At 40.8% G+C, this 23,090-nt stretch overlaps 1 protein-coding gene across 1 annotated transcript in view; it reads left to right on the top strand.

Moving 5' to 3' along the window:
- ENTHD1 (ENTH domain containing 1) overlaps positions 1-22,338 on the top strand; it is a 74,056-nt gene extending 51,718 nt beyond the window's left edge. Inside the window, exons 6-7 of the mRNA XM_038756715.1 lie at positions 10,716-11,174; positions 21,041-22,338. Of these exons, the coding sequence (XP_038612643.1) occupies positions 10,716-11,174; positions 21,041-21,666 (1,085 nt within the window). The 3' untranslated portion in view covers positions 21,667-22,338. The remainder of the gene's footprint in view (positions 1-10,715; positions 11,175-21,040) is intronic.
- The last annotated feature ends 752 nt before the right edge of the window (positions 22,339-23,090 follow it).

The raw sequence follows: 23,090 nt of genomic DNA, 5'->3' as shown, positions 1-23,090 counted from the left end.
TGGGCGGAACAATTTTAGGGGAAATTGATTTGGGCAGCAAGGTGAAGGGATGATCCTGGAGGCAGAGAGACCAGTAAGGAGGCTCATGTAATAGTCAAATTGGACTATGACAAGGCTTGGACCAGCACGGTGGCTTTTTGGATTGAGGGAGCAAACTCTCCAGGGAGGAAACTATACTTCATTTAGCGCTGTTTTGCGTAATACAAACAGTACAGTGCTCTGCACACAGTAAGCACTCAATAAATACGATTGAATGCATGAATAATATCCTGGTTTCACTGATCTAATTAAGAGTGCTAACCAGCGTATAGGAGCGCTTCCCTTCCCCACAGCACCTGTATATATGTATATATGTTTGTACATATCTATTACTCTATTTATTTATTTTACTCGTACATATCTATTCTATTTATTTTATTTTGTTAGTATGTTTGGTTTTGTTCTCTGTCTCCCCCTTTTAGACTGTGAGCCCACTGTTGGGTAGGGACTGTCTCTATATGTTGCCAACTTGTACTTCCCAAGCACTTAGTACAGTGCTCTGCACACAGTAAGCGCTCAATAAATATGATTGATTGATTGATTCTAGTTGACGTTTCCCAAGCAACTTGTACTGTTGTATGCATCCCAAGAACAGTGTAGGTGCTCAACAAATATTTCTGCTGATGCTAAGCTATATTTCCTTAAGAACTATTGTAATCCAGCAATCAGTGGTATTTACTGAGCCCTTGTATGTGCAATGTACTGTACTATGCACCTTGGAGAGTACAATACAATAAAGTTATGAGTGTCTTCAAGGAGCTTGCAATCTAATCAAGGAGACAGACATTAAAATAAATTACAGAGAGGGGATGCAGCAGGGTATAAGGATATGTATATCTGTATACATATCCTTATACGCAGCAGGGTATAATGATATGTATATCCTGCCTGATGTGCAGATTGATTGGTAGCCACTGTTGGGTAGGGACTGTCTCTATATGTTGCCAATTTGTACTTCCCAAGCGCTTAGTACAGTGCTCTGCACATAGTAAGCGCTCAATAAATACGATTGATGATGATGATGATGATATCCTTATATCCTAAGTGCTGTGGGGCTGGGGTGGGGTGAGTATCAAGTGCTTAAAGCACTTGAAGCACGAAGATATGAAGCACTTGAAGAATCGAGAAGCAGCGTGACTCAGTGGAAAGAGCACAGGCTTTGGAGTCAGAGGTCATGGGTTCAAATCCCGGCTCCGCCAACTGTCAGCTCTGTGACTTTGGGCAAGTCAGTTAACTTCTCTGGGTCTCAGTTCCCTCATCTGTAAAATGGGGATTAAGACTGTGAGCCCCCTGTGGAACAAACTGATCACCTTGTAACCTCCCCAGCTCTTAGAACAGTGCTTTGCACATAGTAAGTGCTTAATAAATGCTATTATTATTATTGTTATTATTAAAGCGAGCAGACCAAGTACATAGGCAACACAGAAGGGAAGGTAAATAAGGAGGGAAAATGAGAAAGTCTGGGATTTTGATAGGGCTTTGAAGATGGGGAGAGTAGTGGTCTATCCAATTTAAAGAGGGAATGTGTATGAGGCCAGAAGGAGGATGTGAGGTCAATGATGAGAGAGATGGGATCGAGCTACATTAAGTAGGTCAGCACTAGATCAGCAAAGTGTGCAGACTGGGTTGTAGCGGGAGGTGAGCAAACTGAGGTAGGAGCGGGAAAGCTGATTGACTGCCTTAAATAGTAATGATAGCATTTATTAAGCGCTTACTATGTGCAAGGCACTGTTCTAAATGCTGAGGAGGTTACAAGGTGATCAGGTTGCCCCACGGGGGGATCACAGTCTTAATCCTCATTTTACAGATGAGATAACTGAGGCACGGAGAAGTTAAGTGCCCAAAGTCACACAGCTGGCAATTGGCAGAGCCGGGATTTGAACCCATGACCTCTGACTCCAGAGCCCGTGCTCTTTCCACTGAGCCACGCTGCTTCTCGTTAAAGCCAGTGGGTAGCAGTTTCTGTTAGATGCAGAGCAACCAATGGAGATTTTTGAGGAGCGGTGAGAAAAGGGCGGCACGATTTTTTAGAAAAGTGATGCAGGAAGCAGAGCAAAGTAAGGGGAGGATTCACTCATTCATTCAATCGTATTTCTTGAGCGCTTACTGTGTGCAGAGCACTGTAGTAAGCACTTGGGAAGTGCAAGGCGACAACATATAGAGACGGTCCCCACTCAACAACGGGCTCACAGGCTAGAAGGGGGAGACAGACAACAAAACAAAACATGAGGATACAGTCGTTGAAGCTGGATATGATAAGTCGCTGAACCAGGGCGGGAGCAATTTGGATGGAGAGAAAGGGGCGTATTCTACAGATGTTGTGAAAGTAGAACTGACAGGATGTGGTGACAGACCGAATTTGAGGGTTGAATGAGAGAGATGAGTTGAGGTTAATGCCGAGGCTCTGAGCTTGTGAGACAAGGAGGGTGGTGGGGTTGTCTACAGTGATAGGAAAGTTGCGGAGAGGTGAGGGTTTGGGTGGGAGGATGAGGACTTCTGTATTGTACAAACATAAAATTTGCACAATTTGATCCCCCCAACTCTGATAAAATGACACTGAATATGTAATTTGGGGGATGGAGGAGTAGCATGGCCTATTGGAAAGAGCACAGGCCTGGGAGTCGGAGGACCTGGGTTCTAATCCTGACTCTGACAGTTGCCTGCTGTGTGACCTTGGCCTTGCTGTGTCACGGCAGCTGGTGACGCTGCTGTGAGAAGCAGCGTGGCTCAATGGAAAGAGCCCGGCCTTTGAAGTCAGAGGTCATGGGTTCAAATCCCAGCTCTGCCAACTGTCAGCTGTGTGACTTTGGGCTTGTCAGTTAACTTCTCTGTGCCTCAGTTTACCTCATCTGTAAAATAGGGATTAAGACTGTGAGCTTCCCCCCAGGGACAACCTGATCACCCTGTAACCTCCCCAGCGCTTAGAACAGTGCCTTGCACATAGTAAGTGCTTAACAAATACCATCATTATTATTATTATTATTAAGGCACTTCACTTCCCTGTGCCTCAGTTTCTTCATCTGTAAAATGGGGATTCAATGCCTGTTCTCTCTCCTACTCAGACTGGGGGGTCCATGTGGGTCAGGGACTGTATATACCCGTATAAATGTATATATGTTTGTATGTATTTTTTACTCTATTTATTTTATTTGTACATATGTCTATCTATTTTATTTTGTTAATATGTTTTGCTTTGTTGTCTGTCTCCCCCTTCTAGACTGTGAGCCCGCTGTTGGGTAGGGACCGTCTCTATATGTTGCCAACTTGTACTTCCCAAGTGCTTAGTACAGTGCTCTGCACACAGTAAGCGCTCAATAAATATGATTGAATGAATGAATGAAAGGGACTATGTCCAATTTAATTAATTTGTATCTACCCCAGTCCTTAGAGCAGTGCTTGACACATAGTAAATGCTTAACAAATACAATAATAACAATGCTGCTACTAGTACTAATGATGGTTATTTATCTTGATACTTTTAAATGTAGATATTACTTGGGGTGGTTACTTAGTACTCAATATTGCTGATCTTTAAAGAAGGTTTATAGAAAAAATGAGGTGAAAAGACATTTCTCCAAATAAAAAAACAAGTTTTTATTTTAACTTCGCATTCTCCGTGTTCAAATTTAGCAAAGTACAAACATTTCTACTTTGTCTTTTTTGTGTCTTAATCATAAACATGCATTTTTAGGGCCTTACACAGTTTAAGCTCATTTCTAACCCCCAAAATAATTTCATTTAAAATAGAATTAAAACCCGGGGTGGTGTGGGGGGGAGAATTCTTTGAAAATTTTGAGTTTTTCTTGATTCCTTGTCTGTTAAAATGAAATTAAATGAATGTATAAATCCATCCTAATTTTGTCACATGGATTTAGTTGATTTGGTCGAGGTATAAAGACCTGCCAATCATGCTACGGTCAACAAGAGAATCTGTATTTTGAAACGTGATATATGGAAAGGCTAATCATTCGAAACTGCAACATAAATATTTCTTTTATTTTCTTCTGGGGCATTTCCCCTTTCACACTGTAAAGAATTTCTAGTTTCCTTGTGTAACCAGCCCCCTGGACTAAGCACCAAATTTCTCACTCATATAGAGCCTTCTCCTTAAAGTCAGGGCTTGAATTTTATTAAATTTTGGATTAAGCAAGGTTATCTTTGTCATTGTTATGTATATTAACAGGGGATTGTGAAATCAGACAGTTCATTCAACTAACGGCCTCATTTGCAAACTCCCGAAAAGGATAATTTTACTGAAGAAATACTTACCATGTGGACTCCATCAGATATGCATCATCATCAATCGTATTTATTGAGCACTTACTATGTGCAGAGCACTGTACTAAGCGCTTGGGAAGTACAAATTGGAAACATATAGCATTTAGCAAATGCTATAAACATTTAGCATCACTAAAAGCTTCTGAAATGTAAACTTCTTTCTACTCAAATTTAAAAAAGCACACACAGAAAATAAAACCCAATAAAGAATTAATAATAACTTTAATTGGGAATAATAATAATAGTGATGGCATTTGTTAAGCGCTTACTATGTGCCAAGCACTGTTCTAAGCACTGGGGGGAATATAAGTTAGGTTGTCCCACATGGGGCTCACAGTTTTAATCCCCATTTTACAGAAGAGGTAACTGAGGCCCAGAGAAGTTAAGTGACTTGCCCAAAGTCACACAGCAGACATGTGGCGGAGCGGAATTAGAACCCGTGACTTCTGGCTCCGAAGCCCGGGCTCTTTCCACTGAGCCATGCTGCTTCTCTAAGGATATAATAGATCCTTGCCCACAAGGAGCTTAGAGTGTAATGCAGGTCAAATTTCACTGTAGGCATGAAACTTAATTTGTTTATGGATAAATTAGGATTTTTGAGATCCTCAAATCATTGTCTGTAGTCTGTTTTTTGAATTTCTGTATTGGTAGGCATAAATTTAATCATATTTGAACATATTTCCAGTGAAAGGCATTTTAAACTATGGATGTGTCCTTCCCGGTTTTGTTTTGAAGCACATCTGTCATTTCATTTTTTAAAAATTAAAGTTATTTATTGTTAGACTATAATTAGCATCATATCATTTTGAAGCATGTGCAATCATAAATAAGAAATACCATAACAGGTTTTGCTGTAACCTGGGTTTTCAAAATAAGAAGAAAAAAGCAGTTTAGATGTCATCCCTCCCCTCACTTTCTCCCATTTTTGAGGTAACTGGAAAATTAAAAATTCAAATTTAGTATCATTAACCCTCACTGGCGAAAAATGTAGTCCAACTTGAAATCATCATCATCATCATCAATCGTATTTATTGAGCGCTTACTATGTGCAGAGCACTGTACTAAGCGCTTGGGAAGTACAAATTGGCAACATATAGAGACAGTCCCTACCCAACAGTGGCGTCACAGTCTTAAAGGGGGAGACAGAGAACAAAACCAAACATACTAACAAAATAAAATAAATAGAATAGATATGTACAAATAAAATAAATAAAGAAATAGAGTAATAAATATGTACAAACATATATACATATATACGGGTATATATGTATACCAAATCAAATAATAAATCAAATAAAAAGAAATCAAATAAAAGAAATCAAATAATCCTTTCAGCATCTCAAAGATTAGGGGCCTCACGGTCAAATTTTAGTACAATGTTCAAGGTAGAAAAACAATGAAAAATTGTACTTTCACTGAAAATCAAAATCCAGGGTAAGGATTGTAAAGGTTGAGAAGGAGTGTAGCCTAGTGGAAAGAACGTGGGCCAGGGAATCAGGGGGCCTGGGTTCAATTCCTGCTTCTGTTACTTGCTGCTGTGTGGCTTTGAGCAAGTCACTTAGCCTTTCTCGGGCCTCAGTTGCCTCATCTATAAAATAGCCTTGAAATACCCATTCTCCCTCCTACTTGGACTGTGAGTCCCACGTGAGACACATCTTGGATCTCCCCCAGTGCTTCGTGCAGTGCTTGGCACACAGTACGCACTTCACAAATATCCACAATTATTAGAGAAGCAGCGTGGCTCAGCGGAAAGAGCCCGGGCTTGGGAGTCAGGGGTCATGCGTCCTAATCCCGGCTCCGCCACATGTCTGCTGTGTGACCTTGGGCAAGTCGCTTAACTTCTCTGAGCCTCAGTTACCTCATCTGTAAAATGGGGATTTTATAATAATGGTAGCATTTGTTAAGCGCTTACTATGTGCAAAGCACTGTTCTAAGCACTGGGGAGATTACAAGGTGATGAGATTGTCCCACAGGGGGCTCACAGTCTTCACCCCCATTTTACAGATGAGGGAACTGAGGCCCAGTGAAGCTATTAAGGGATTAAGACTGTGAGCCCCACGTGGGACAACCTGATCACCTTGTATCCCCCTCAGCGCTTCAAACAGTGTTCTGCACATAGTAAGCGCTTAACAAATACCATTATTATTATTATTATTATAGTAAGCGCTTAACAAATGCCATTATTATTATTATTGCTATTATTTTGATGACATCAGATAATATTCAGGTTAGAAATTGTTAAATTTTAACTAATATGCATTAGATGTAATTCCCTTGGGGAAAAACAAGCATATTAAACAAAGCACCTAAACAATATTCCTGGCCTTGTCCCCAGAAGATAGCATAATTTGCGTTGGCTCGGAATGTACTAATGTGGGCTAATAATCTCCACCTCTAGCATCAGGACACATAAATGATGTAGTGATCGTAGTAATAATACGAAGGGCTTACTATGTATAGAGCACTGTACTAAGCACTGGAAAAAACAATTCATAGACATGAGTTATGGCCCTCCAGTGAATATGATTTTGGATGATGCCAAACAAGAAACAAATCCTGAAGAGAAACTTTTATGGACAAAATGCTTTTAAAGAATTGTCCAACTTGGAGGTGAAGAAGTGTGTACACTTACCTTCTAGTGATTCTTTGGAAAATCTTCATAGTCTTGCCTTATGCCGTCGAGTTGTCTCTGACCCATAGCGACGCCGTGGACAAATCTCTCGCAGAACACCCCGCTACCATCGGCAATCATTCTGGTAGCGTTTCCATAGAGTTCTCTTGGTAAAAATCCAAAAGTGGTTTACCATTGCCTCCTTCCGCGCAGTCGACTTGAGCCTCCGCCCTCGACCCTCTTCCACGCTGCTGCCCAGCACGGGTAAGCTTTGACCCGTTAGCAGATTGCCTTCCACTCGCTAGCCACCGCCCAAGCTAGGAATGGAATGGACAGGCCTCTGCTTGTCTACTTGTATAAAAAAGTTGAAAAGTGAAGCTGAAAACTAATTTTTCAAATCTTATTTATTGCCTATCAGCCTTTAAATAGGAGGCCAGGCGTTAAGAAAGGAATGGCAAAGACAGCAAAGGTACTGTACTTATTGAAGTGCCTACTGAGTGCGGCGCACCAAACACTTGGTGTCAGTGAACAAGAACACATTGCACTTTCCAATATTACCAGTTAGCTCTTGTTTATCATTTGGAAAGGTAGAAAAACATTATTCATTTGCAGTTAATCGTGCTATATTCTCTCCCCTTTTCAAACGATGATGTAAATTTGACCATTACGAACCACTGTCCTACCTCCATTTCCCGTCATCATTTTCCGCGGCATTCACTGAGCATTTACCCAGGGCAAAGCACTGTCCTAAGCTCTTAGAAGAATACATCAGAAACACACAGTCACCGCCTTCCTGAAGCTTACAACTTGTTTACTAAGAGAGCTATTTATTCAAAATGTATTCAGTCCACACACGCACCCGCAAGAAAGAATTAAACACTTAGTTCTAATATATTATTTAGCTAGACATACCGTGCCTTTAAAAATAATCCGTGTCTACCTTAAATTGGTGCATTAGTACACTTTTTCAATCTATCTACTACCTTAACAATATAAAACTCTAGCCGATAGCATATTGGCCTTTGTTTTATCTCTAGGCACTCTTTCCTTTGAAAAGCATAATTACTAAAATAGGAATCCCTTCAGTCATGAATTTTTAAACCAATCAGAGATACATTTCAACGGGTTGCTTCTTTTTTTTTTAAATCTCATCATACCTGCCAAGTCTCTCTTTGTAATCTATAATAGGGTTCTGTGCATCAAACTAACAAGAGAATTGGTCACAGCAACAGAGCAACTCCATTGGAATGTAACACCTATTATTAAAATCACAATATGATGAGATATAAAACACACTAAAGGGCAAACCAGAAAAATGGCAGTGGGAACAACAGAAAAATGAAAAGGGCATCGAAGAATTATGTTCATAATCTGTGGAGAGGGTCGTCATGGCTTGGAATTCCAATCTGGAGCTTGCTTGTGAACTGATCCCTCCTGCCACTTATCTGCTTTGTGACCTTGGGCAAGTCATTTCACTTCCCTGTGCCTCAGTTATCTCGTCTATCAAAAGACTGTCAGCCCCACATGCGACAAGGACTGTGTCCAACCCGATTTGCTAGTATCGATCCCAGCGCTTAGTAAAGTGCCTGGCACATAGTAAGCACTTAACAAACACCATTTTTATTATCTGGAACAGCACTAATAGACCACAGAACTTGATTTGGAGGTGAGAGAGGGCTGTCTTGAGATGGGTCTTTGCTTTTCTCTCTAGTGATGGAGAAAAGCTTGCCTGAAAGTTTCTTGTTATAATAATAATGATGGTATTTGCTTACTATGGTAAGCTTACTATGTGACCAATTCTGTACTCAGCACTGGGGTAGATACAAGATACTAGATAACTATGGGCAGGGAAAGTGTCTACTGTTATATTGTACTCTCCCAAGCACTTAGTACAGTGCTCTGCACACAGTAAGCACCCATAAATACAACTGAATGAATGAATGAAAATACAGATACAGTCTCTGCCCCTCGTGCGGCTCAGAGAAGTAGGAGGGAGAACAGGTATTTCATCCCCATTTTATGGGTGAGGAAACTAAAACACAGGGAAGTTGTGATTCATTCATTCATTCATATTTATTGAGCGCTTACTTTGTGCAGAGCACTGTACTAAGCTCTTGGGAAGTACAAATCGGAAACATATAGAGACAGTCCCTACCCAACAACGGGCTCACAGTCTAGAAGGGGGAGAAAGACAACAAAACAAGTAGACAGGTATCAATACCATCAAAATAAATAGAATTATAGCTATATATACATCATTTATAAAATAGAGTAATAAATATGTACAAACATACATAAGTGCTGTGGGGAGGGGAAGGGGGTAGGACAGAGGAAGGGAGGGCAATGGGGAGGAAGTGCTTAGTACAGTGCTCTGCACACAGTAAGCACTCAATAAATACGATTGAGTTAAGCAGTGGAGTTAGGATTTGAATTCAAGTCCTGTAAATACCAAGTCCATGTTCTTTCCACTAGGCTACACTGCTCCCGTTTTGGAGAGTTTACCCAGATTACCCACATTTTGTACCTTCCCTGGAGAGCTCATTGTTCTACACTGTTTGAGCAATCATCCACTCCAACTTTCAAAAAGGATTTAATTTCCTTCCTATTATTCAAACAAGGATTGTTTGGGTACCATATCAAAAGAGCGGGATGCGTTCTATTCCAGAGTTAACAAGACACAGGACTCTTGCAAAAGCAGACATCCCAAGGCCAGGCAGAACCTAAATTTTAGATTCCCCTTAAGCTTTGAGTTTAGCAATTGGGATATTGGTTAAGCCCTTACTACACGCCAAGCACTGTACTAAACACTGGGGGGAATGCAAGGTGATCAGGTTCCATATGGGGCTCGCAGTCTAAGTAGGAGGGAGAAGAAGCATTGAATTCCCATTTTGCAGATGAGGGATGTGAAGCAAAGAGAAGCTAGTGATCTACCCAAGGTCACACAGCAGGTATCTGGCAGAGCTGGGATTAGAACTCACGTCTTTTGATTTTTCTAGGCCCGTGCTCTTTCCGCTAGGCCACACTGCTTCCCAGCATAAGATAATTTTTGTGTTTCTCCCCTGGCCCCTGCCCCTACTACATTTTCCTGTGTAACCTAATTGCCTTAAGTCATGACAGACGTCTACCTTCTCCAGTCTGAGTTTTTGCCTATGTTGTGGTTATTACAGCCTTCTAGCCTTAATTAACCCAATCTTACTCCGTGAAGGTAGGAAATATAAGGGGATGCGGCCAGCCTGTGATTTAGAAGGAACTGGGAGAGGCCTAGTATACAGAATGGTTCCAAGCCTCTGTTAAAAAAGACTACTGGTTTAAAATGTTTTATTTTCCTTCTTGCTTACAGTCCCTTCACCTCGGTTTTCTATAAAGCAGCTGGCGGAAAATTTTGGTACCACCCCCTAGACTGTAAGCTCACTGTGGACAGGGAACGTGTCTACCAACTCTGTTATATTGTACTCTCCCAAGTGCTTAGAATAGCATCCTCTACATAGTAAGTTCTCCATAAATACCATTGAATATGATGATCGAGCAAAGCTGGCTTGCAATGAGTACTGATTGCTGCAATGTTAGGAAACTGATTGCGTTCTAGGTATCACGGATAGCTTCCTGGATTTCACTGCTTGTGATTTAATGTTAGTTTTGGCACTTTCGTGACACTGAGGAAACTGTTCAAAAAATAGACTGCAACATTGGTGGTAACCAACATTGGTGGTAATCAGAGGAGATGGGATGCTACTGTACATGAAGTAGGTTTAAAAAAAAATTAGCATTCTGATTTGTTGCTTTACAGATGCAGTTCCTGTCTCTTTGGAACAAAGCTCATTTGCCCAAGCAAATTTGGAGTCAGGGAGGAGACCAGATATAACGATTTCAAATTTTGCTACCCGAAAAACTTTACAGCTGCCTCCAGGAAAACCCTCCGCTCTGAACAATTCTGAAGCACTGGGAATGATGCACGATTTTTGGTCCCCAAATGGAGAAGAGTTTGTTAATACTAATCTAAAGTCCTCAACCTCAGACAAATTTTCTCACAAGCCTCAGGCTTCTGTCGAGACCCTTTATGTTTCTTCTGCGTTGAAAGCGTTTCATCCTTCCAGGAGAAGTGAAAGTGGGAAGTACCTGAAATCAAGTTTGTCTTCTTCCATACAAAATCCAGAGATGAGCAAAACGGCTTTGCCAAACTTCAGTTCAAGAACCTCCAGTATTGTTCCGGTGGATAGTACGGGCTCCAACCCCTACACACAACATGGTGAGTCTTATCACCCCACATGGTTTGTGTATTAAGCTTTTATTTTTATCCTTCTCAGGAGCCTTACTACATCATCTCTCCTTTTCTTGTCCTCTCTTTTCACCTAGCGCTTGTACAATGTGCCTTCCGAAACCGGTCCTTTAGATAAAGGTGCTAAAACATAATTGATATCTTGGGTTACCAGCACTTGGGGGAGAGATTTACCACAGGCACTGAGCCACATAAATGGAGATCAAATTAGAAACAACCAGCGTTAAATAAGAGCTTCCTGTTTGACAACTGAGGTAGTTAGTATGGGTCTGTGCAAGGGAGAAGTTTCATATTTGTGTGTGTTTTGGTCTCCAGGCTGAACTATGTGGAGAATATGCTAGAACAGTCTTCTCCCTCTCTCTCACCCTCTTATCTGAAAACATTAAAGAAGGATGCTTCCCAAGTGTTTAGGACAGTGCTCTGCGCACAGTAAGCACTCAATAAATGATTGAATGAATGAATGATGTAATGTGGTGCAAGATAAATGAGAAACTGGGGTCAGATCCAGAATCTTTTCTGTTGCCTGATACTATTTGAGCCCTGTATTATGTGATTATGTCTATTCCTTGAAGAGGAATAGGGCTAGTGCAATTTTTGGCTCAGGCATTCATCTAAATATTAACCATATTGTCCCTTATTGGGCATAATAATCCTTACAAACCAGTATTAACATAATGCCTTGAAACTACCTTTGGCTCAGATGAAAGGCACCCCATTAATGAAAATAACTAAAGTTGTTATATTAAGATTCCCAGAAATGCACAAATTAGTTTTAACAAGGAGAGTGCCATGTGAAAGAGTGGAGAAAGCTACAGGAAAAATGTGAAAAAAGAATTCGCACTCCTCCCTTTCCACTGTTCAAGGGATTAGTGGTTAGTGGTTTCATGGTCAACTCAGCTTTTTAACTGAGACAGTGGGTTGGCTAGATTAATGGATGAGAAGCCCATAAAGCTTTATTAGAGGGAATTAGAGCTGTTAGAAGGATTCAGAGATATAGGAATGAGCGGTCCGTGATGGGCTGTTAAAAGGAAAAAATGGTACATCCATATCCATGAGGAGGGTTGTGGGGAAGCAACCAGCTGTCTTTATTATTAGGTTTGAAATCAGAATCCTGAGAATCTGAGCTATTGATCTGCTCTAACGGCATTCTGAAGGTGTTAGGGCTTTTGTCTTGGAAGCTAGTCAGTGTTGGGCAATTTGTCAACTTGTATGAACTCAAGGAAGTCTTCAATGCACTGCTTCAGAGATCACTAAAAACTAGGTGAGCCCTTCAGAGGGACAGATATTGTGTCTAATTTTCACCTGTGGATTCTCTCCCGGCACTTAGAACAGTGCTCTGCACACAGTAAATGCTTAATAAATACCACTGATGGACAATTACTCTCACCCCATTCAAAGCCTTACTGAAGGCAAATCTCCTCCAAGAAGCCTTCCTTAAGCCCCCTTTTCCTCTTCTCCCACTCCCTTCTAGTCGCCTGACTTGCTCTCTTTATTCACTTCCTCTCCCAGACCCACAGTACTTATGTACAGATCTGTCATGTATTTATTTATATCATTGTCTTTCTCCCCATCTAGACCTGTAAACTCGTTGTGGACAGGGAATGTGTCTGTTTGTTGTTATACTGTACTCTCCCAAGTGCTTAGTACAGTGTTCTGCACACAGTAAATGCTCAATAAATATGATTGAATAAATGAATCCCAGAATTCTACCACTACTATTCATTCAATCATACTTATTGAGTGCTTACTGTGTGCAGAGCACTGTACTAAGCACTTGGAAAGTACAAGTTGGCAACACATAGAGATGGTTTGTACCCAACAACGGGCTCACAGTCTACTATCCTACCACTACTACTACTACTACTACTACTACTACTAATAATAATAATAATAATAATTTTTGACAAAGGAGTGTACATTTCAATTAGGCAGTTTTGCAAGAAAAGCAATCTTTGGGCCTAGTCACACCAGTAATCCTTTAAAATTCATTAATATTTCTGTCAACTCTAGCTAGGTTAATTTAGGGCAAGTGTATTTTTTTGAAGATCATATTTCCATTTAATACTACTACTACTACTACTACTGCTACTAATAATTTTTGACAAAGGAGTGTACATTTCAATTAGGCAGTTTTGCAAGAAAAGCAATCCTTGGGCCTAGTCACACCAGTAATCCTTTAAAATTCATTAATATTTCTGTCAACTCTAGCTAGGTTAATTTAGGGCAAGTGTATTTTTTTGAAGATCATATTTCCATTTAAAGATCACTTTGAGGGGCAAATCTGCAAGGGACAAACCTGAAGTTAAGTCCCAACTTAAAATTGGTGTAAATTGCATTATGCAGGCCTAAATCAGGTTTCTGAAGTCATGTAACACCGAGGAAACTCTGGCAACGGCATTTTTGCCAGATTGTTAGCACTTTATGCTTTTCCATTTCCAAATAGTATTTCCCTTCTGAAATACCATCACCTCCAGGAAGCCTTCCCTGATTAATCTCTCAGCTTCCCATCCTATACCTGCCACAACTGCCACTTCCACACCACCTAAGCATTTAGGTACTCACAATCCCCTTAAACTCTTAGCTGCATATCTTTGTACTCTATTGCTTCCTCCTACGTACAAGTTATTTTAGTTCCTCTTTCCCCAGCTACACTGTAAGATCCTTAAAGTAAGGGATCATGTCTACTAATTCTGCTGTACTCTCCCAAGCACTTAGGTCAGTGCTTAAGTAATATCATCGATTAATTGATTGCTCTGCACACAGAGGCACTAAATATACACTATTGATCTACTGATGGTTTTCTCCTAAGAATCCAGGCAAGCAGCCTTTGATTTGGAGGGTAACAATGAGCCCAAAGCACCCTTATATAGAGTTATCAATCAGTGGCTTCCCATTTCAAGTAGGAGGAATTGAGGAGGATGCAGTCTCCCGACAAAAATATCCTATTTGCCTAAACTCAGCCTACCACGCTGAAGTTCAATAAAATGTACTAGTGGCAAATACGCCTATGAATAGCTGGTAACAGAGGCACAGAGAAGTGAAGTTACTTGCCCAAGGTCACACAGCAGACAAGTGGCATAGTAAATAGAGCACAGGCCTGGGAGTAAGAAGGTAATGGGTTCTAATTCTGGCTCTGCTGCTTGTCTGCTGTGTATCCTTGGGCACTTCCCTTCTCTGTGCCTGTTACTTCATCTGTAAAATGGGGATTGAGATTGTGAGCCCCATTTGGGACAGGGACTATGTCCAACCTGATTTGCTTGTATCCGCCCCAGCGCTTAGTACAGTGTCTGGCTAGTAAGCACTTTAAAAATACCACAAGTGGTGGAATTGGGATTAGAATACAGGTCCTCCTGACTCTCGGGCCCTGGCTGAGAATTTACTGTCCTCTAGACTGTAATCTTGTTGTTGGCAGTGAATGATTCTGTTTATTGGTGTTTTGCACTCTCCCATGTGCTTAGTACAGTGCTCTGCACACAGTAAGCACTCAGTAAATTCAATTGAATGAACGGGCTCTATCCATTAGGCCATGCTAAAGCATTTGTGATGTCTCCATTAGAATGTAAATTACTTGAGTGTGGAGACATTAATCTTTTTCCCTATGTATCTTCCTGCCGCAATAATGAAATATGTTGACTGACCCAATAATTATTGCTTTAATACTAGTTGGGAAGTAAGTGTATTCTCATTCTTGAATTTTTGAAGTATCTTTAAATTGATGGAATCCATCAAGAGCAACATCACTGCCAGAATGATCAACAGCCATTTCGATTCGGAATGTTTTGTATGCACTCCCATTTTGCCCTTTTGTCTTAGGCAGATTCAGAGTTTTGTCAGAGTTTTAGTAACCTATGTGACTGTATAACATTTATGAATGTATAATAACCTAAGATCTTGGCTTTTCCCCCCTCTTAACTGCCTGTTAGCACTTCCCTCTTTTTTTATTTCCCCTCAGGGTGACTTCTTTGTTGCTAGACTTTTCCTCTACAGCCCTGAGCTTTGTTTCTCTTCCCCTCTAGACTTTCTTTAGCTTTCTCTGAGTTCTCCTTTCATGACTTTCCTAGGTTCTCTTCTATCTCTCCCAATCATTTCCTTCTTAGTTTTTTTAGGGTGGGCTTTTCCTGGCCAACAGGGCTTTCTGTTTTCCTTCCCCTCCTCTCCTTTTGTTTGTCTTTACTTTCAGATTCTTTCCTCTCAGCGGCTTGCTTTCTGCCTTTGATGGTTTGGGGGCTAGATACTTTCCACACTAACTGCACGATTTAAAGCCCGTGTCCACACAGGCATTATTTTTTGGATAATTTTTCAGCAGGAAGATCTATTTTTGACTTGAACAAGCCTGATGCTAAGTTTCAACCCCAAATGAGCAGGGATTGAGCAGTGCAGATAAGATGAGTGTTTTTAGAGTCACATATCATTACCCCTACAATCTGAGCCCACCCCTGGAAGCAGACATCAGCACGTGTCTGTAATGGATAGGCAGAGCTCTCCTTTCAGGCTCCAATCCTCCTTACGCCCCCCAACACATACACACACAGCACTTGGGGGTGGGTTTTAGGTTGCCTCAGGACAGTCCCCAGAGCTGGCAAGAAGATGAAGGCCACCCAGGAACCATTCTCAAGCCTACAAAACATCTCGGCAAAGACTAGCTGAGTCTACAGGTTCTCTACCAAATCATTCTGATGCTGCAGAAATCTCTAGGAGCAAGGCTTTCTAATGTTAACCATGTAGCAAGACAGATTAGCGCCCTTAGACCTAAGTGGCATTAGATATATATTTTTTTAAATCTGTCATTAGATTTGCCCTTTGCAATCACGGCCAAAAAGTTTAATTCTACATTTCCTAGATTTTTTTTTTTAGTGAGAATGTATTATCTAATCGGCAGTAGAAAGAGTCAGCACATATCCTGTTGTGATCATTGGCACGAATCTTTATTTCGACCTACCACTTTGTTCCTTTATTTGTTCAATTTTGTGCATTGGCATTTGGCTAGTGGGGTTGGTCTTTCGTTAAAGCTGTTCTCTCTCCTCACCTTTTGCTAGTGAAAGAAACCGAGTGGGACACCAAAAGAAGCCATTTAATCGTGCTATTTTTCTATTTTATATAAAAAGCACCCAAATTGTAACAATTAACCATCCTCCAAAAGAAATGTGAAAGAGTCAGTTCGGCAAACAACTGCTAAAAGCTATCTTCCAGTTCCTTCTGGTCAGAGGGGTTTAAAAGAGCTGTAGGGAGCCATGGGCCTCTATTCTGCCCAGTGGGGTAGCAAACATAGGCTAAACTGACCCCAGGCTTCTAAGCCAATAACAATTTCAGCAGGAGTTTTCCTGCTTGGTTTAGGAAAGCACAAAGCCCTATCATTGTGGATCTAATCTAATACACCCATCTAAAACACACCTTATAGAAAAGGAATTTTGTGTCTTATCAACCCAACCCTCCAAATAATCCAGTCCCTCGATTTAGCTCCATTATCCTCTAGACTGTGAGCTCCCTGTGGGCAGGAGTGTGTCTGTGGTTATATGATGATGATGATGATGATGATGATGGCATTTATTAAGTGCTTACTATGTGCAAAGCACTGTTCTAAGTGCTGGGAAGGTTACAAGGTGATCAGGTTGTCCCACATGGGGCTCACAGTCTTAATCCCCATTTTACAGAGGAGGTAACTGAGGCACAGAGAAGTTAAGTGACTTGCCCAAAGTCACACAGCTGACAGTTGGTGGAGCTGGGATTTGAACCCATGACCTCTGACTCCAAAGCCCGTGCTGTTTCCATTGAGCCACGCTGCTTCTCCTATATTATATATATTCTCCTATATTATATATATCCTATCCTATCCTATATTATACTCTCCCAAGTGCTTAGTACAGTGTTTTGCAAACAGTAAGTGCTCAATAAATACAACTGAGTGAATGAATGAATTTAGCTCTACTTCAGAACCAGAGCAAAAAAAAGTTTACTTTTATTTATTATGGTATTTGTTAAGTACTTTCTAAATGTCAAGCACTGTTCTAAGCGTTGGGGTGGATACAAGTTAATCAGGCCAGAGGCAGTCCCTGTCCCACATGGGGCTCACCGTCTAAGTTGGAGGGAGAACTGCGTTGAATCCCCATTTCACTGTTGAGGAAATGGAGACACAGAGAAGTTAAGTGACTTGCCCAAGGTCACACAGCACACAGCTGGCAGAGCCGGGTTTGGAATCCAGGTTCTCTGACTGCCAGTTCCAGGCTCTTTCCACCAATAGTAATAATAATAATGATGATATTTGTTAAGCGCTTACTATGTGCCAACCACTGTTCTAGCGCTGGGGGAGATACAAGGTTTTCAGATTGCCCCACGTGGGGCTCACAGTCTTAAACCCCATTTTCCAGATGAGGTAACCGATGCACAGAGAAGTTAAGTGACTTGCCCAAAGTCACACAGCTGACAAGTGGTGAAGGCAGAATTAGAACCCACAACCTCTTATCCCAAGCCCGTGCTCTTTCCAGCAAGCCACGCTGCTTCTAGACCACACTGCTTCAGGTTTGCATCTTAATGAGAGTGACAAGTGAACAAAGCCACTTAGGTTTCTTAAAATGAGACATTTTCTATAGACAGAAAATGTCAGGACATCATAGTTCTGCGATATAGCTTTATGACATATCAGGTATTGTAAATCAGCATAAAGATTCTGAATAATAATCGGAGTGGAAAATGAAACGCTGTCCCTGTTTTGCACAATGAGGAGTTCTGAATGTGTTCAGTTAATGAAATCCATCCACCTTCCGAAAAATCATGAATTGTATTTAGAACAAGTGGGAATTTTTATGTGAGAAGCAGTGCGGCTTTGTGGGTAGCTCACGGGTCTGGGATTCTAATTCCGGCCCCGCCACTTGCCTGCTGTGTGACCTTGGGCAAGTCACTTCACTTCTCTAGGCTTCAGCTACCTCATTTGTAAAATGAGGATTAATACTGAGAGCCCCAGGTGGGACATGGGCTATGTCTAAATTGATTAGCTTGTATCTACCCCAGTGCTTAGAACAGTGTCTGGCACATGTATGTTCATCTCTAGACTGTAAGCTCATTGTGGGCAGGGAATTTGTCTGTTTATTGTTATACTGCACTCTCCAAAGCACTTACTACAGTGCTTTGCACACAGTAAACACTCAATAAATGACTGTATGAATGAATGAAAGTGCTTAACAAATACTGTTAAAAAACACCCCTCTCAAACTGAAATTACTGAAAAATTTCCCATTTTGATAAACCATTATGGGTGCATGTGAGCAATCCAGGAATATCTAAATATTTTTGGATTTCAAGTTGAGTGTGACATTGTTGTTGGCTGTTGGGAATAATAATAATAACTGTGGTATTTGTTAAGCACTTACTATGTGCCAAGCACTGAACTAAGTGCTGGGGTAGGTCTCACATGGGGCTAACATTGGAGCATACGTATTGAATCCCCATTTTGTGGATGAGGGAATTAAGGCACAGAGAAGTTAAATGACTTGCCCAAGGTCTCACAACAGCCCATGCTCTTTCTAAGGCCCACAAATTATTTTTGTTCCCCACCTCCAATCAACTGTGCTGTCTCTCTAATCCAAAATGGGTCAACACTTGCTACTCCTTCCATCGTGTTGCTTCATATTCCTCAGTATTTCTGATCCAACCTTACAAACGTTTTGTGCTTGAGTTGTGGGAACTTGGTCATTTGTCAGAGCTATTCTCTCTCCTCACCTTTTGCTAGTGAAAGAAACTGAGTGGGACACCACAAGAGGCCATTAATCCTGCTGTTTTTCTTTCTTATATAAAAAGGCACCCAAACTGTAACAATTAACAATCCTCCAAAATACAACTAGTTCTAATTTTTCCCCTCTCCAGCAGTTTCAAATACTTCAACCCAAAGTGTCTTCCTGCTCACTGCTTTCACCCTATCTCTCCCCTTTCCAGTTTAGACACTTTCTTTGCTTCATGCGTAAGCTTTCTCACACTCAACCTGCATGAACTCTTACTTAGATCAATGAACTCTTACTTAGATCAATTCATCATTCTCCCCCTAATGATCAGGTAATCCCACCTCCAGCTCAGTCAGTCTAACACCACATTCCTTCACCACATTCACTTACCTCCCTTTATTCTATTAGTTTTTATAGTCCATCTTATATTTTATATCTTATAGTCCACCTTGAATATCTTCCCACCTAAATCCCAGTAAATTACCTCCCTTCCTTCATTGAAGTTCTCCTTAAATCGCAGCTCCTCCTCAATGTATTGAGTGGGAACCGAAAGAAATTCTCTTTAATCACCTGGCCTTTGGTCCCTGCTTCTACCAGCATGCTAATCACCTCTTTGAAATGGGAATAGTGTGGGATCCACTCACAAAGATACATCGCCATTACTCCAAAAACAAACAAGGACAAAAGGGGAAAATGAACATGGAAGCAAAAACAAATTAGTATGAAAACAAGAAGAAGAGTGTATATTATATGCCTCGTCTCTTTAAGTTCTATGAAGGCAGGCCTTTATCTTTGTATGTTCTGTTTTGTTCCTACCCATTCATTCATTCATTCCATCGTATTTATTGAGCACTTACTGTGTGCAAAGTACTGTACTAAGCACTTGGGAGAGTACTATATAACAATAAACAGACACATTCCCTGCCCACAAGGAGCTTACATTGTCTAGCACCTTTATAACTGTACAATAAATTCCAATTGTTGAGCCTGGGTTGTGGTAATGATGTGGATAGTGATGACCTTGAAGTTGTTGATAAAACATTAAGCACTTCTCCCAGAATTTCTCAGGGATGCTGAGTAGCAAATGGTGGATTTCCAGAGTTGATCTTATCCTCGGGAACAAAATAACAGAAAATCGAGTCCCTTGTTTGGAATCCCATTTAGCAGAATTGTTGGCAAAAGGGAGAATAGAGCTCATTCTGTGTGTGGCAACTTGTAGTTTAATGCAGCCACCAGCCTTCTGGTTTAAAAAGCAGAGAAGCAGCATGGCTCAGTGGAAAGAGCGTGGGCTTGGGAGTCAGAAGTCATGGGTTCTAATCCTGCCTTTGTCACTTCTCAGCTATGTGACTTTGGGCAAGTCACTTAACTTCTCTGTGCCTCAGTTACCTCATCTGGAAAATGGGGATTAAGACTGTGAGCCCCATGTGGGACAACCTGATTACCTTGTATCTCCCCCAGCACTTAGAACAGTGCTGGGCACATAGTAAGCGCTTAACAAATACCAAAATTATCATTATTATTCTTATTAAAAATGTATCCGGGAATGGCTTTCAGTATTTTACTTGCTAACAGAGTGTTTGTCTCATTTAGGATGAGGCCCAAGAGTTCCTTGATCGGATTTTATTTAACTTGCACAAAATCAATGACATTTATTGAGTGGTAACTGTGTGCAAAGCACTATACTAAGCTGTTGGGAGAGTACAGTATAACAGAGTTGGTAGACACCTTCCCTGCTCACAGTAAGCTTACTGTCTAGAGGACTGAGTTATTCCCTACCAACTCTGTTATCTTGTTGTATTGTACTCTCCCAAGTGCTTAGTACAGTGCTCTGCACAAAGTAACTGCTTAATAAATACCATTAATTGATTGATTAATCCAAGTTTGTATTAATATTCTGGAGTAAATCTGGTTTATTGAGGCAACCTAGTGCTGTTCCTCTAGCATTGTTTTCTGCAGTCTGTATGATGTTTGTTCCTAATCTACACTGATTAGGTCTCATGATTATATTAAATGCTCTTCTACCTACTCCTTTCTCGTGAAACTTTCTAGAATAAGTTGTAGTTTTAAATAGTAATCACCCGTAGATATCGTATAATATTTTTCTCTCATTGACAAACCTTTCAGATTTGACCAGCTCTGGAGGAACACCCCCCTTCTTTTCCTCCTTCTCCATTTCATCGCCCGATTCTGCTACCCCGGAGGACATCGTTCGTCCTTTGCCTAAATATTCTGACGAATCACCCTTCTGGCCCTCGCAGGGCAAGTCCTCCTCTTCCATTTTTTTCAAAGATATGAAGATTAGAGTCAACTACCCTCCTGCTCCCTTTGGGGTGTCCTCAGACGAAAAGGAGACCGGCCATATCAGTGCGCTGGACTTTCTCCCTAATTATTCCAATCCTGCCGGAAACCCATCGTGTTTAGAAAACAGAACTGTCGACGTTTCGGAAAGTGACTGGGTAGCATTTTCCACCCAAGAGGTATCCGGTCTATCCTCTGTGTCCAGGGATAATATTCTGGCAAATAAAAGCCTCCCTGAGGAGAATGGGTCACCCAAACCCATTTTAGTCATTTTAGGAGAGATAAAAAGTGCTTTAGAGGGATTGCGTGGAGATCTAAGCAATGCGGTACAAGAGCTGCGTATCATCAAAGGCCACCTGGTAATCATGGCTAGGAAGAGTCAGGAAACCAAAAAGGCTTTGATAATTTCTCCAACTCCTACAGACTCACCAGTCAGGCCTTCACCTTCATAGTGGACCCTTTTGCTATGCCAGATGGATATTCCTGAGGGTTTAAGAGTTGACCTTTCACCTGACTTGAATTTCCTGCTGCAGGATTATGGTGCCATCTTACTTTTTTCCTATAAAATGTATTAATATCTAAAAAAATCAATCAACACGCTTGGGGACATTTAATGAGAAAAATAATTTTAGCTTCTGTAGAATGTTTTGAGTTTCTAATTCCAAGCCATCCAGAATGCACAAGAATGTTACCTTTCAAATGTTATGACTTTGAAGTGGAAGGTGAAGATTAGCAGCTCTGAAACCTGAAGTCCTCCTGGCCAGAGCTTAGATTGGAAGGAGGAAATCTTTCCTAACTTACAAATACAAAGTTTCCTTGCCAGCAAGTACCTCTGCTCTGGCTTAAAGGGTCCACTTTTAAGGTTGGGGGAATCTAAATATAGGTTGGACTTAATGTTATGCTCAGCTGCAGGCGTTCAAACCAAGTATCAAAAATTTCTTTTTTTTCCCCCCTGCCTCTTTTGGTATGTGGCCAGATAGAATCTAGGTTAAAATTCCAGGTAATTGACTGTAAACATCAAATAACTCAGATAAATTGTCTGTACTTTTATTTTAAATTAAAATAAGAATACAAGTGAACCGACTCTTACCTTGCGTTATGGGAAATAAAGCATTTTTCTGTTATTTTTTTATCTTGTCTTTTTTTTTCTTGATTCAATAGTTCAACTTGCAAATCAGCCAAGTCTCAAATTGTTCAGGGTTTGATAATCCAACCTTGGGATAATCCAGCCCTCTTTCATCTCCTGTTTCCTGCTGCCTGCCTTTTGAGGATTTCACTTTTCATTAGAACCTTGCTAAATGGAAGGGAATGGAGTGAAAACTCAACTCATCAGTCAGTTTGCTGCCTGCCAGCACTTGCAACAAAATGTTTGATGGGGAATGAGGTGAAAACTAATAGTTAAAAGATAGTTAAATGCACAGCGCAGTACTAAGTGCTTGGGGAAGTTTAATACAACATAATTAGCAGAACTGCACCTTGCCCATAATGAGTTTACAGTCTAGGGGGTGTTATCTGTGGATTTCACTTATCCATTCCCTGGCTGTCTTCTCCTTTAGCATGCACAATCAGGAGGTGGATATTTGGGGAAATAAAGTCCTCCCCATCTTTTTTTAACAAATCTTACTTCCTGCTCCTCTTCCTAGGATGCAGTTAGTAAGACAATTGGAATTTTTCTTTACCGTTCACCAGCATAAGTAGTTAATCAACTTGAATAAATAACCATTATGAGATATGAATACAGTCTCTTCTTTAATTTCTCAAATTTGATGGAAAATCCTCGATGTCAAGTATAGAGGTATCCAATTTACTTAGCATAGTGCCAAGCACTTAGTTCAGTGCTCTGCACACAGTAACATCTCAATAAAATACCACTGAT

This window comes from Tachyglossus aculeatus, chromosome 14 (assembly GCF_015852505.1).
Source record: "Tachyglossus aculeatus isolate mTacAcu1 chromosome 14, mTacAcu1.pri, whole genome shotgun sequence".
NCBI classification, from domain to species: domain Eukaryota; kingdom Metazoa; phylum Chordata; class Mammalia; order Monotremata; family Tachyglossidae; genus Tachyglossus; species Tachyglossus aculeatus.
This window is presented reverse-complemented; position numbering and strand designations above follow the sequence as displayed.